This window comes from Myotis davidii, unplaced genomic scaffold (genome assembly GCF_000327345.1).
Source record: "Myotis davidii unplaced genomic scaffold, ASM32734v1 scaffold161, whole genome shotgun sequence".
NCBI lineage: Eukaryota > Metazoa > Chordata > Mammalia > Chiroptera > Vespertilionidae > Myotis > Myotis davidii.
In genome coordinates, this window is record NW_006291567.1 from 458289 (window position 1) to 471127 (window position 12839).

Below are 12839 nucleotides of genomic sequence, written 5' to 3' on the forward strand. Positions count from 1 at the left end.
TTTGTACAGTGTATTTGTTTGTATGTGTTTTGGTGTGTGAGGGGATGATACATATGCCTCAAGTATGCTGTGTCCTTTGGGTGGAAAAAGCCTCCCCCAAATAAAAGGTGACCAATTCAAATTTTACTTTTCATTTTATTATTTTTTAAAAATGTATTTTTATTGATTTCAGAGAGCAAGGGAGAGGGAGAGAGACAGAGACATCAATGATGAGAGAGATTCATTGATCAGCTGCCTCCTGCATGCTCCCTACAGGGGATCGAGCCCACAACCTGGGCATGTGCTCTTGACCGGAATTGAACCTGGGACCCAATGAGCCAAACCAGCTAGGGCTGAACTGGACTCTTGAACTTGACTGCGGGAGTCTTTTACCACATTGCGGACCAGTAGTTTCATTTCTAGCTTTAGCCAGTAGCCAGATAAGTTTCTATTGAATGAGTACAACGAACATTTTACATAAATGTTAAAGGCACGCTTTAAAATTAAACACCCATTGCATTTTGAAGTTATTTAGTATATGTTTTTATAAGCTAATATCTTTTTTTTAAATATATTTTTATTGAATTTTTACAGAGAGGAAGGGAGAGAGATAGATAGTTAGAAACATCGATGAGAGAGAAACATCGATCAGCTGCCTCCTGCACATCTCCCACCGGGGATGTGCCCGCAACCCAGGTACGTGCCCCTGACCGGAATCGAACCTGGGACCCCTCAGTCCGCAAGCCAACGCTCTGTCCACTGAGCCAAACCGGTTTCGGCAGCTAATATCTTTTTAAAGTATGATACTTTGTACAACACTGTGTAATATGAAGTGAGAATTCTCGTGATCCGACCGCAATGATACAATCCCTTCTGTGCACATGAGAAAAAGCGTGGTGGGATTTTTAGATGGCATTGCCTGTGTGTCACGCTTTAACATATGTGTGTTATTCCCAACTCCTTGCTCACCCTACCCTTTCCATCTATGCTGTGGTCTCTCTGGCTGTTCTGCTGTAACACTCTAGTCTTTAACATCTGCCCTCCTATAGTTACCGGCAGCCCTGCTCAATTTTCCTACAAGTCTTCGCCAACTCGAACCATCGGAAAGAAGAAGTCCTCATCCACATCTAGCCGAGTCAAAGCTGGGAAAGGAACCACTATGGGACCGGAGGTCTCCTGGGTATGTCCACACTCACACGCTCACCCTCGGGACCCGTTGAACTGACAGTGCCATTCCTCCCTGCACTTGACTTGGGCTTATCTGTCAATGTCCAGGGACTGCTCAAGGTTCAGATTTGGCCTAAAATTTCACCCAACCTTTGAAAAGCATTTAACTTTTTGGACCCTCCTAAATCTTAGTGCCTTGGAGCAAATTCCTAAAGACCTCGTCCTCCTTCCAGCCTGCCCTCCAGAGGCTAGGAGTCAGAAAGAATGTTCTGAGTGTCCTCTCTCTGCTCCTTTAAGGGTGTCTGAATCTGGGCCAATCTTGCCTCTGCAGGCAACCGGAACTGAGGTTCTAGGCCAGCCATCATTAATAACAGTGGCCTTTAAATATTTTTTTTAATTTTTATATTTTTATTGATTTCAGAAAGGAAGGGAGAAAGATAGAAACATCAGTGATGAGAATCATTGGTCGGCTGCCTCTTGCACGCCCCCTACTGGGGATGGAGCCCTCAACAAGGGCATGTGCCCTTGACCAGGGTCGAATCCAGGGTCGGTCTGCAGACCGACGCTCTATCCACTGAGCAAAACTAGCTAGGGCGCCTTTAAATATTTTTCTTGTCATACTGACACCATCAGCAAAACACATGTTGAGCAGGACCTGCCAATTAGGTATATTTATTTAGAAATTATACATACTACACTACTTTTGTTTGTCACTGTTAGTTTTATTGGGAGCTGGTCATGTAGGCACCCCCTGCCAGGCACATACTCAGATTCCAGACTCTCAGAAGGAAAGTAACAAATTATGCCAAATCTTTAGCAGCTTCAAACAAATGTTTATTACCTCACTGGTTCTTTGGGTCAGAAATTGAGGGTGGCTTAGCTGGGCGCTTCTAGTTCAGGGTCTCTCCTGAGGGTGTGCTCAGGATGGCGTGCAGGGCTGCAGTCATCTGAAAGCTTGGCTGGGGCTCTTCCAGGCTGGCTCAATCACATGGCTGTTGGCTGGAGGCCTCAGTTCCTTACGATGGGGACCTCGCCATAGAGCCACTTGAGTGTCCAAAAGACAAGGCAGTTGGCCTCTCCCAGAGCAAGAGATCTGAGAGACAGAGCATTTATGTATCACATCTATGCATCGGCCTCAGAAGTTTCACACCGTCAGTTCTGCCACATTCTGTGCATTAAAAGCAAGTCACTGAGACCAGCCCACACTCAGGAGTATGGGAATTGAGCCCCACCTGTTGAAGGGAGAACACCCAATTATGTGTGCATTTATTTTAAAACCACCACATTACTGTACTACTGGGCATTTATTTTTATAACACCACATTTTTTTAAATCCAGGGTAGCCCTAAGGTTTTCACATGAGAAGTGAATGTTTCGGACCCTTGGTTTTTATAGTAGGGTATATTTCTGTGGAGGGGGCCCTATGAATGTGGGTGTGAGGACCAAATAAGGATTTGCTACAGAAAAGTGTGATGGAGAAGGGAACCACCCTTGCAGAGCACCCACTGTGGGCCAGGCACCGAGGCACATGCCTCCAGCCTCCTGTAGAGGGAGACCATGGGGAAGATATAGAGGGGTGGGTAGGGTCACAGGGTCCACAGCTCACTGTCTTTTTATAAATTTACTAGAGGCCTGGTGTATGAAAATTCATGCATTGGAGGGGGGGTGTCCCTCAGCCCGGCCTGCCCCCTCTCACAGTCCAGGAGCCCTCAGGGGCAGGAGGTGATCAGGGGAAGGCGATGCCCCATCACACCTCTACTGCTGCTGCTGCTGCTAACAGCGCAAGCCTTGGCCGGCCCTGGTTACCTGAGCGTCTGGCAGCCCTGGGCGGCTGGGCAGCCACCATCCAAGGCTTGCCTGCACCTTGGGCCGGCCCTGGGTGGCTGGGCAGCTGCCATCTGAGGCTTGCCTCAGAGGCAGAAGCACAGCAAGGCCAGGCCTAGCCACATGCCTGCCGCCCCGGTGGGCCTGAGGGGACTGGGCGCCACCATCTTGTGGCTGTGGGTGGACACCGCCATCTTTGAGGGGGGGGGAGTGAATTAGCACCACCATCTAGTGGCTGTAGGCACCACCATCTTTGAGGGCGTGGCAGTCAGCATATTCCCTCCTTATTGGCTGTGGGCACCACCATCTTTGTGATGGTATGAGGGTTGATTAGCATATTCCCTCTTTATTAGATAGGACTAGAGGCCTGGTGCATGAAATCTGTACATGGGTAGTGTTCCTAGGCCTGGCCAGCAATCAGGGCCAATCGGGGCCTTCCAGCTGCTAGCCAGGGCCTCCCTTCATTTTGTGCTGCCCCCTGGTGGTCAGTGCACATCATAGATAGCGATCAAACTCCCAGTCTCCTGATCAAACTCCTGAGGGGACACTTTGCATATTAGCTTTTATATATACAGATTTTTATTGTGGAAACTATTACATATGTCCCTTTTTAAAAATCCCATTCACCTCCTCTACCCTGGACCTGCCCCATCCCCAAGGTCTTCACCACACTATTGTCTATGCCCATAGGTTATGCATATCCTATATAATATCCTAGATAATAAAAGGCTAATATGTAAATCAACCAAACAACAGAACAACTGGTTGCTATGATGCGCACTGACTACCAGGGAGCAGACGTTCAATGCACGAGCTGTCCCCAGGTGGTCAGTGCACTCCCACAGGGGGAGCGCCACTTAGCCAGAAGCTGGGCTCACAGCCTAAGTTGGCAGTCAGACATCCCCCAAGGGCTCCCAGACTGCGAGAGGGCGCAGGCTGGGCTGAGGGACCCTCCCCTAGTGCACGAATTTCATGCACTGGGCCTCTAGTATCCATATAAGTTCTTTGGTTAATCTCTATCCACCCACCTTCCTTCTGAGATTCGTCAGTTTCTTCCATGTGTCTGTGTCTCTGGATCTATTTTGTTCATTAGATTCCACATATGAGTGAGATCATGTGATATTTGTCTTTCTCTGACTGACTTACTTAGCATAGTACTCTCCAGGTCCCTCCATGCTGTCTCAAAGGATAAGAGATCCTTCTTTTTTACAGCTGCATAGTATTCCACAGTGTAAGTGTACCACAGTTTTTGGGAGCCTGGCCAGCTCTTTGGCACCATTGCATTTTTTACCAGTCTCTGTGCGGTCTCCACTTTCCATCCTTGGTTTTGAGAGTTCTCTCCAGCTATTCTTTAGTTGGTTATTCAGGGTGGTTTTTCTATATTTTAGTTGTAATTTCAGTTTGGTTCTGGGAGAATGTCATTGTAGCTTTCACTTAAACCACCGCCCCCCGCCCTTTAAAATATATTTTTATTAATTTCAGAGAGGAAGGGAGAGGGAGAGAGAGATAGAAACATCAATGATGAAAGAGAATCATTGATTGGCTGCCTCTTTCATGCCCCCTACTGGGGATGGAGCCAAAAACCTGGCATATGCCCTTGACCAGAATCGAAACCAAGACCTTTCAGTCCAGAGGCCAATGCTCTATCCATTGAGCCAAACCAGCTAGGGCTGCCCCCCTTTTTAAAAATTCCTCACCTGAGGACATGCTGAGAGAGAGAGTGGGAGAGAGAAGACTGTGTGAAGTACAGGAGTGAAACATCACGTGAGAGTGAAACATCCATGTGATAGAGAAAAACATTGATTGTTTGCTTCCTGTCTGTGCTCTGACCAGGGATCAAACCCACAACCTTTTGGTGTATGAGAAGACACTCCAACCAACTAAGTCACCTGGCCAGGGTCACAATTCACCATTTTGTGTTATAATCACACCTGAAACTTTTCCTAATGATTGTAGATCTTTATATACAGGAGTGGGCAAAAGTAGGTTTACAATTCTGAGTATGTAAAACGTATATTTTATTATGTATTTATTAATTATATTTATTTGTATTATTTGTTTTATCATCATCATCATTATTATTATTATTATTATTATTACTTTATATCCTTACTTATGATTTATCTTTTAGGTAATGATGGCTGGTAATTTAACCTACTTTTAACCTACTTTGTCCTGTATCCAGGACCATCATATGGTTCTGTTAACTCTTCTCAAGAAAACAAGGAGAAAGAAATCTTTGCATTTTGAGGCTGAATTTATTTTTGACTAAATCACCTAACTATAATGAGCTCATGGTGCTTCTCTGCAAATACTCCCATTGTGTCCTTCTGAAAGGAAGTTGTGCATCGCTTCCATCTGGGGTATTTTTAGAAACTGCAGTTGTGGGTCATGGCTGTCCTATTCTATGTCCCCTACAGATGGAGATGGAGAAGATAAAGAGGGATTCACAAGCATCACCTTCTTCGTCCGACACGAGTGTCAGGTCCTCTGTGAAAAGATACAATTCTCCCGCAGACCCTTCTTCGAGATCACCTTCTCCCAGGCTATGCAAGTAAGCATCTTTCCTCTTTGTCACAGTCAGAAGGCTAAAGCAGTTGAGTGAGGCTCTGTGCAGTGCAGTGTGTGTATCCTTCTCCCCACAAGGCATGGAAGGCCCTAAGAGGTCAGCAGGAGGAATGCTGAACTGTGACTTACCTCCTTCACTCTTTGAGTATCTTCTGGAGAAATGATGGGCTCTTTTTTTAATATACTTTTATTGATTTCAGAGAAGAAAGGAGAGGGAGAGAGAGAAACATCAATGATGAGAGAATCATTGATCGGCTGCCTCCTGCATGGGAGAGAGAGAAACATCAATGATGAGAGAGAATCATTTATTGGCTGCCTCCTGCAAGCCCCACACGGGGGATCGAGCCCACAACCCAGGCATGTGACCTTGGCCAGAATCGAGCCCAGGACCTTTCAGTCTGTAGGCCGGTGCTCTATCCATTGAGCCAAACCGGCCGTGGTGGGAAACAATGGGCTAAGGGTTCTTGTTGCTTGGTAGATATGGGACTCTTAGTTACCAAGATGAGCCATTCAGCATTTTCTCTTTAGGCCCATTAATTCCATTCTGCTTTTCTGGCATTTTCCTTTCTCTTTCAGCTGCATCTGGAGTGAAGTAGTTACATTTGGCTCGTGAGTCTTTCATTAAAAGACGCAATAACAACTTATCAGCCACCGTTAGTAGTATGGTTATTTCTAAAGCCTTTATATGTGTTTTTTTAAAAAATTGGGTAAATTCACCATGAAACTATGTAAATGAAAAACAAACTTACATTGTATGACTTTGTATTAAGTCATTAAAATATTTTACTGATAGTAATTGATAAGAATGACGCAGTAACTCAGTCCAGCAGTAGAATGAAAACATCTTCAGTGGTACTGAGAAATATGATTTTAATTTGGGAAAATAGGAAATTCTTTATATAGAAAGAATTATATAAAACTTATTTTTAAAAAATATATTTATTGATTTCAGAGAGGAAGGGGGAAGGAGAGAAAGATAGAAACATCAATGATGAGAGAGAAGCATTGATCGGCTGCCTCCTGCACACCCCCTACTGGGGATTGAGCCCGCAACCCAGGCATGTGCTCTTGGCCGGAATCGAACCCAGGACCCTTCAGCCCACAGACTGATGCTCTATCCACTGAGCCAAGCCAGCTAGGGCTAAACTCATTTTTAATGCATCAGTTTGGCTCAGAGAACATAAGCTAAAACACAAATTTAATGAACATTTGGGAATTTCTTAAAAATATTTCAAGGTGACAGGAGCTCTTATTTCTAATTTGTTACTTTCTAACAGAGACTTTTTCACTATTATTATTTTGCTATGTTTTTATAGACTTCTAATTCCTGCTATTGTTTTATCCATCTTCCACAAGGAAAAGCCTTCTATAGCTCATTGCTAAATTAATAGCATCTTGGTTTGTTAATTTTTTAAGTCCATTGCATCCTTTCTGTTCTTTTATTGCCTGCCTTTGGTTATGATATTTTGCTCTCTTGCAAACTACATCCAATAGGTGGGCTGTAAGGTCCCCATTTGTCTTATTTCTGAGTCTTCCTTTCATATGTCAGAACTCTGGTGATAGTTTGGGACATTGACATTAGCAAAGAGAAAAGCCTGTTCACACTGAGGTTTTTCCAGATTTCCCCCGCCCTTTCTAGGATATTGACTCACGGTTCCTACATGGATAGTAGTTGACAAGTTTCATCATCATCATTGTAAATTTCACTAATGTGAACAAAGGATGTTGCCCTCTCTCTAGAGAGAGAATTCAGTTTTTGGAAGCAAACTCTCCATAGGCTCTGTGCTATATCTTTTTTTTATACTATATGGGTAGCCTTGTTTTAATAGGGTGAAATTGAAGATAACATAAATATTCTCAATAGAGAATTGCTAAATAAATTATGACGCATCCAAACAATGGAGTACTATACAGCCACAAAAAATTATGAAGAACAATATGTAATTACATAAAAAGATGATCAGGATATTGTGAGAAATGGTATGTGGAACATGGTCCCATTTTTATCAAGTACATATTTTCTATATTGATTAATATTTCCTTAAGATGGATTTTTAGACATAGAATTAATAAATTATTTTTTAAAGATCCATAGATATTTAATATACATATACCCGACCACATTGGTGAATGTAAGCGCCCAGAGGGAAACCAAACTATAACATTGGTGAATGTATATAAGTGTACGCAATCAGTGGTTCTTGGACAGTGAGGTTTTTATCCTCCCCCTCTCTTTTTTGTCTTTCTATTTTCAAAATTATCTACAAAAATCAGATATTACTTTTGTATTATGAAAAAAGGGAGGGGCGTTTTTCTTACCTGTTTTACAAAAGAAGTATAAAGCTATGTTAAGGCTGATAAGAATAGGACTTGGCCTAAACGCAGAATCTTGGCAGGTGATGTTCTGGGAACCTGGCTCTCCAAGCCCCATTGAAGGTAGGGGTGCACTGCCACAATAGATATGACTCTGTCCTGTGGTCAGCAGCAAGCTGCACCATTTCTCTTCTTCCCCTGGACCCAGTGGGGATGTCAGGTGCCCCAGTAGGGGTCTGCCTCCCTGTCTCTGAATGCTTGTCTGCATTTCAGGTTTTTGTGCTATTGCTTTGAAGTTGAAAATCTTGAAGGTTGTATTTCAGGAACGATTTTCTATTTTATTTTTTATTGAGATATAATTGACTAAATAAAACAAGCAAACAAACAAAACAAAACAAAAAAACCAAGAAAACTATAATTGAGTATACAGCAGTGGAAAAGAATGGATGGAAGCTGCCTACAACCAGTGGGTGGATCTCAGGAACATAGTGTGGAACAGATAAAAGGAAATTGTAGAAGAATTTGAATAGATCGAGTTCTCAAATTACAAAACTAAGCACTGTTATTTTAAGAATATAAATGTGGTAAAATGAGTTTTAGTAAAAGAAAATGGCAAACATAAAATGCAAAGTGATGATGGCCTCTGAGTGAGGAGGGGAAAGCTATCAGGGAGGGGCACACAGGAGATTTTGGCATAATTACAATGTCTTTTTTTTTTGGTTATCCTCACCCTAGGATATTTTCTCCTCTTGATTTTTAGAGAGAGAGAGAGAAGGGAGGGGGAGAGACAGAGAGAGGAAAACATTGATGTGAGAGAGGCACATCGATTGGTTGCCTCCCGCACGTGCTCCAACTGGGGCCGGGGATTGAACCTGTGACCAAGGTATGTGCCCTTGACCTGAATTGAACCTGCAACCCTTCAGTCTGTGGGCCAATTCTCTAACCACTGAGCAACCGGCTAGGGCTGCAATATCCTTGTTTTGAACTAGTTGGTGGATGTATGGGCATTTGTTACATCACTCTTTACACCTTTTGTATTTTACAAATAGTCTTTTGCATACGCAATATTGAAGAAAGTCAATAAAAGAGAAGCACTTGATTTTTAAAATGGTGTCACACACAAAATAAACTCCAACTGAAGTGGTGTTTTCAAACTCTCCTCTGTGCAGACCAAGTGTGTGATCTGTAAAGCACACTGGATATGGGCGTGGCTTTGGGCTTAGTCCTCTTGAACTCCCATCAACACAGATGAGCTATGTGAAGAATGGCTCTGATAGCACATGGTTCCCCTTCCAGATTTCAGATAAGCTAAGCCACTTGTGGGTGGCTGTACATATTAATGGTATTGTTCTTTTCAGCGTTCAAGTTTATGTATTTATTTATTTATTTAATATTTTTATTGATTTCAGAGAGTAAGGGAAAGGGAGAGAGAAACATCAATGATGAAAGAGGACCATTGAGTGGCTGCCTCCTGCACAAACCCCGACTGGGGATTGAGCCCGCAACCCAGGCATGTGCCCTTGGCTGGAATTGAAACCGGGACCCTTCAGGCCGCAGGCTGATACTCCATCCACTGAACCAAACTGGTTAGGGCTCAAGTTTATTTTTATTGTCCCCATTATCGGGTACTTGCATGGGCTTTAGAAAACTAGCTTCAGCAACACTCTCAAAGATGTGGCTGAGCATAGCTTTCTTCTTGTAACCTAGAGAGAGGAAATTGAGTATGGCCCAGTGGATCGCCCCAACTTCTGTAGGTGTGCCCGTCCTCTCAGTTCTAACGTGTAAAATATTCTTCAGTGGTTTCAGGCTCTTAGAAGTATATTCTGTTCCATTGTTCATTGCTGCTGTGAGAAACTATCAAAATTTAGTGGAATAAAACAATCTGTTATTAATTCTCACAGCTCTTTGACTTAGGCTACCCAGAAGGTCTCTCTTTGGGTCATCTATCTGTGTGGGTTCTCTGTGGGTTGATTTTGGCTCACTGGGCAGTTTTCACTTGGAGTCTTCCACACAGTTACACTCCAGTGTCAGCTGAGTTAACCTAGGGCTCAACTGAGCTGGAGGCCCAAGGTGGGCCATTCACCTGGCTGGCAGTTGATGCTGGCTTTGGCTGGAGCTCAGCAGGGGCTGTCAACCAGAATAGAATGCCCATATGTAGCCTCTCCATATGACTTGGGCATCTTACAGAATGGCAACTGAGTTCTAGGAGGGAGTATCCCCAAGAGTGGGTGTCTCCCAGGACAGAGAGTGGAAGCTGCCAGGCTATTTTAGGACTGTGCCCTGAATTGGAACAGCATTACTTCTCTGCTGTATTTTATTGTTCAAAACAGTCAGGCCAACCCAGGTTCAGTGGGATGTAGATAAAAACTCAAAATATCATGTGGGATGGGAGGAGCTATTATTATGGCCAGCTTTAGAAAATAGTATGCTAAATAAGCACTGTCAGAGATAGGTCATCTCAGAGATCAGTTTTGTATTAGGAACCTAGCCTAGGTTAATTTCACTTTCTCATGCATTGGAAACAAAACATTTTGTTTGTCCATGTGAGGAAAAAAATTAAGACCAAGTTGTCTGAATGGCTCCCATTAAGTACCTCCCACTCAGAATCACAGCCTCACGGAAGGCTCTTGGATACAGCCTTTTCCTTTGGAGGCTGAGGACATTGAATCAATTATTAGCGGGCACCATTTCCATAGGCTGCTCTGGAAGATGTGTGGCATGGTCATCTCTGACTACAGGTGAGTGTCTTCAGTAGGTCTGGGCACCCTGCACTGGCAATTTCACTGTTGTTTTCCTTCTTTCTTTTTCTTTCTTTCTTTCTTTCTAATTTATTGATTTTAGAGAGGAAGGGAGTGGGAGAGAGAGATAGAAAAATCAGTGATGAGAGAGAATCATTGATCAGCTGCCTCCTGCACTGGGGATCAAGCCTGCACACCAGGCATGTGTCAGAAATTGAACTGTGACCTCTTGGTTCATAGGTCAATGCTCAACCAGAGGCATGCTGGCCGGGCTTCATTGTTTCCTACCTACTCATTGGGTCCTCCTGGTGATCAAATAGATCCTTATTAAATAGATGAAGCACTTAAAAATAAAACTCTAATCAGCCAAGATACTTATTTCTAGGAAATTGGCAGGGGAATGAAATTACCCAACTTTGTGTGAGCAAAAGAACCTTGAAGACATTATGCTGAGTGAAATAAGCCAGATCAAAAGAACCATTCCTGCATGGTTTCATTTCTGTGAGCTACCTGGAATAGTCAAATTTCTAGAGACAGAATGCAGAAGGGAGGAGTTTGCCAGGGGCTGGGGAGAGAGGAATGGGAAGTTAGTGTTTAATGGGAACAGAGTTCTGTGGGTGGATGGTGGTGGTGGTTTGCACCACAGTGTGAATGTACTTAATGTCAGTGAATTGTATACTTACAAATGGTTAAGGTGGCAAATTTTGTGTTACATGTATTTTGCTACAATGTCTATTGCCATAGTCTAATGCCAGATCCAGCTCTGGTGTCCATCTAAAAGAGGTGGTGGAAGAAAGCCTAACACTCCATCATTACATTGTCATCAAAGTTAAGTGACGTTAGGACATGGTGTCAACAACGTGGCTTCCAAAAATATTGTCACCTCCACCTGGGACATCTTATAGATAGTATATGTTCCTGTTAGGGTAATAGTGCCAGAGGGACTTTTGAGTTTGTGCTAGTGAGCCTTACATTTGTTCTTCTTAGAAGATGAAATTGTTCAACTTTAGGGAACCAGCTGTCTTAGCAATGGAGAGTTCTGTGGTCAGGCACAGTAATTACCTTCTGGCATGGTTTTGGTCTTCCAGAGCCACTGCCAAAGGATTCCCACTGTCTCCAAAGAATGTGAAGGTGCCATATCCAGAGTCTCCTGTGCAGAACCGCTTAGCCACCTTTTCCGGCCAGGAAACACCCAAGAAGAAAGCGGACAAAGAGAAGAGCAACAAGGAACGGGAAGGGGCCCTGGCTCAGCAGGCAGCTGGCTCACTCAGGGTGGAAGCCTCAGAGAAGCGCCTGGTGGAGAAGCATGCCCCCGAGAAGAACGTGGCTGCAGGAGGGAAGGCCGAGAGCAGCGCAGGTGGGCCCTCCTTGCCCATGCCACTCCAACCTTGGCTTTTCCAGCCTGTTTGTCCTTTGACCTGGTCCACGATCCACATGGGAGTCTCGTGTTTGGGGGAGAGAGGGAAGAGAGGGTCATCATATAGAAAACTGCACGTCCTGTGCTCTCTAGGCTTGCACGTTGCCCCTCTGTCCTGTCCCCTGCTGCATCGGACCAGCATCAGCACGTCCCACGGAGAGGCTCTTCCTGTAGTCCTATAAGCTGCTGTGAAGGATGCAACGAGTTCACCAGTTCACCCAGATGGGCGCAGGGATGGTGGCTGCTGTGGGACCTGCTAGTGACCTTATCTCTCCTCCTAGCCTTTCCACTGCTCTCCACTGTGAAATATATTCCAGTCATAGCCGCCCATTGCAGCATCTCTGCTCAGTGGCTAATTGTGCCAGTCCTGCGGCATTTCCCATCCCCCACTGGGTAGGATCTTCCCTTTCAAGTGGCAGCTGCTAAGTGAGTGTGATCAATTTCATTTCCCTTGATCCCTCTGGTGCAGCCTCAGGGAAGCCTATTGCAGGTACCACCAATGCAGGAGAGGCCGCAAAGATCCTGGCAGAAAAGAGACGCCAGGCCCGGCTGCAGAAGGAACAGAAGGAACAGGAGAGGCTGGAAAAGATGGAGCAAGACAGGTATGGGGGTACTCAGGGTTTTCTTTATTTCTCTTTATTGCTGAAAGTATTATAGATGTCCCCACTTTTTCTCCATTGACCCCCTCTACCCCACACCCACCCCGTCCCCAGGCCTTCACAACCCTATTGTCTGTGTCCATGGGTTATGCATATATGCATACAAGTTCTTTGGTTGATCTCTTTCCACCCACCACCCTCCCCTGTGATCCCTCTGAGATTCCACAGTCTGTA

The 12839-nt window shown here is 44.4% G+C and overlaps 1 protein-coding gene across 5 annotated transcripts in view; it reads left to right on the plus strand.

The window, feature by feature from the left end:
* The window catches only part of MAP7D2 (MAP7 domain containing 2), a 91006-nt gene that overhangs the window by 50492 nt on the left and 27675 nt on the right, over positions 1-12839 (plus strand). For 4 of the 5 annotated variants that reach the window (XM_015564873.1, XM_015564870.1, XM_015564871.1 and 1 more), the window contains 5 exons: positions 1029-1159; positions 5391-5524; positions 6115-6147; positions 11678-11946; positions 12476-12608. In XM_015564873.1, coding sequence (XP_015420359.1) covers positions 1029-1159; positions 5391-5524; positions 6115-6147; positions 11678-11946; positions 12476-12608 — 700 coding nt within the window. The remainder of the gene's footprint in view (positions 1-1028; positions 1160-5390; positions 5525-6114; positions 6148-11677; positions 11947-12475; positions 12609-12839) is intronic. The other variant, XM_015564869.1, reaches the window with a different exon arrangement.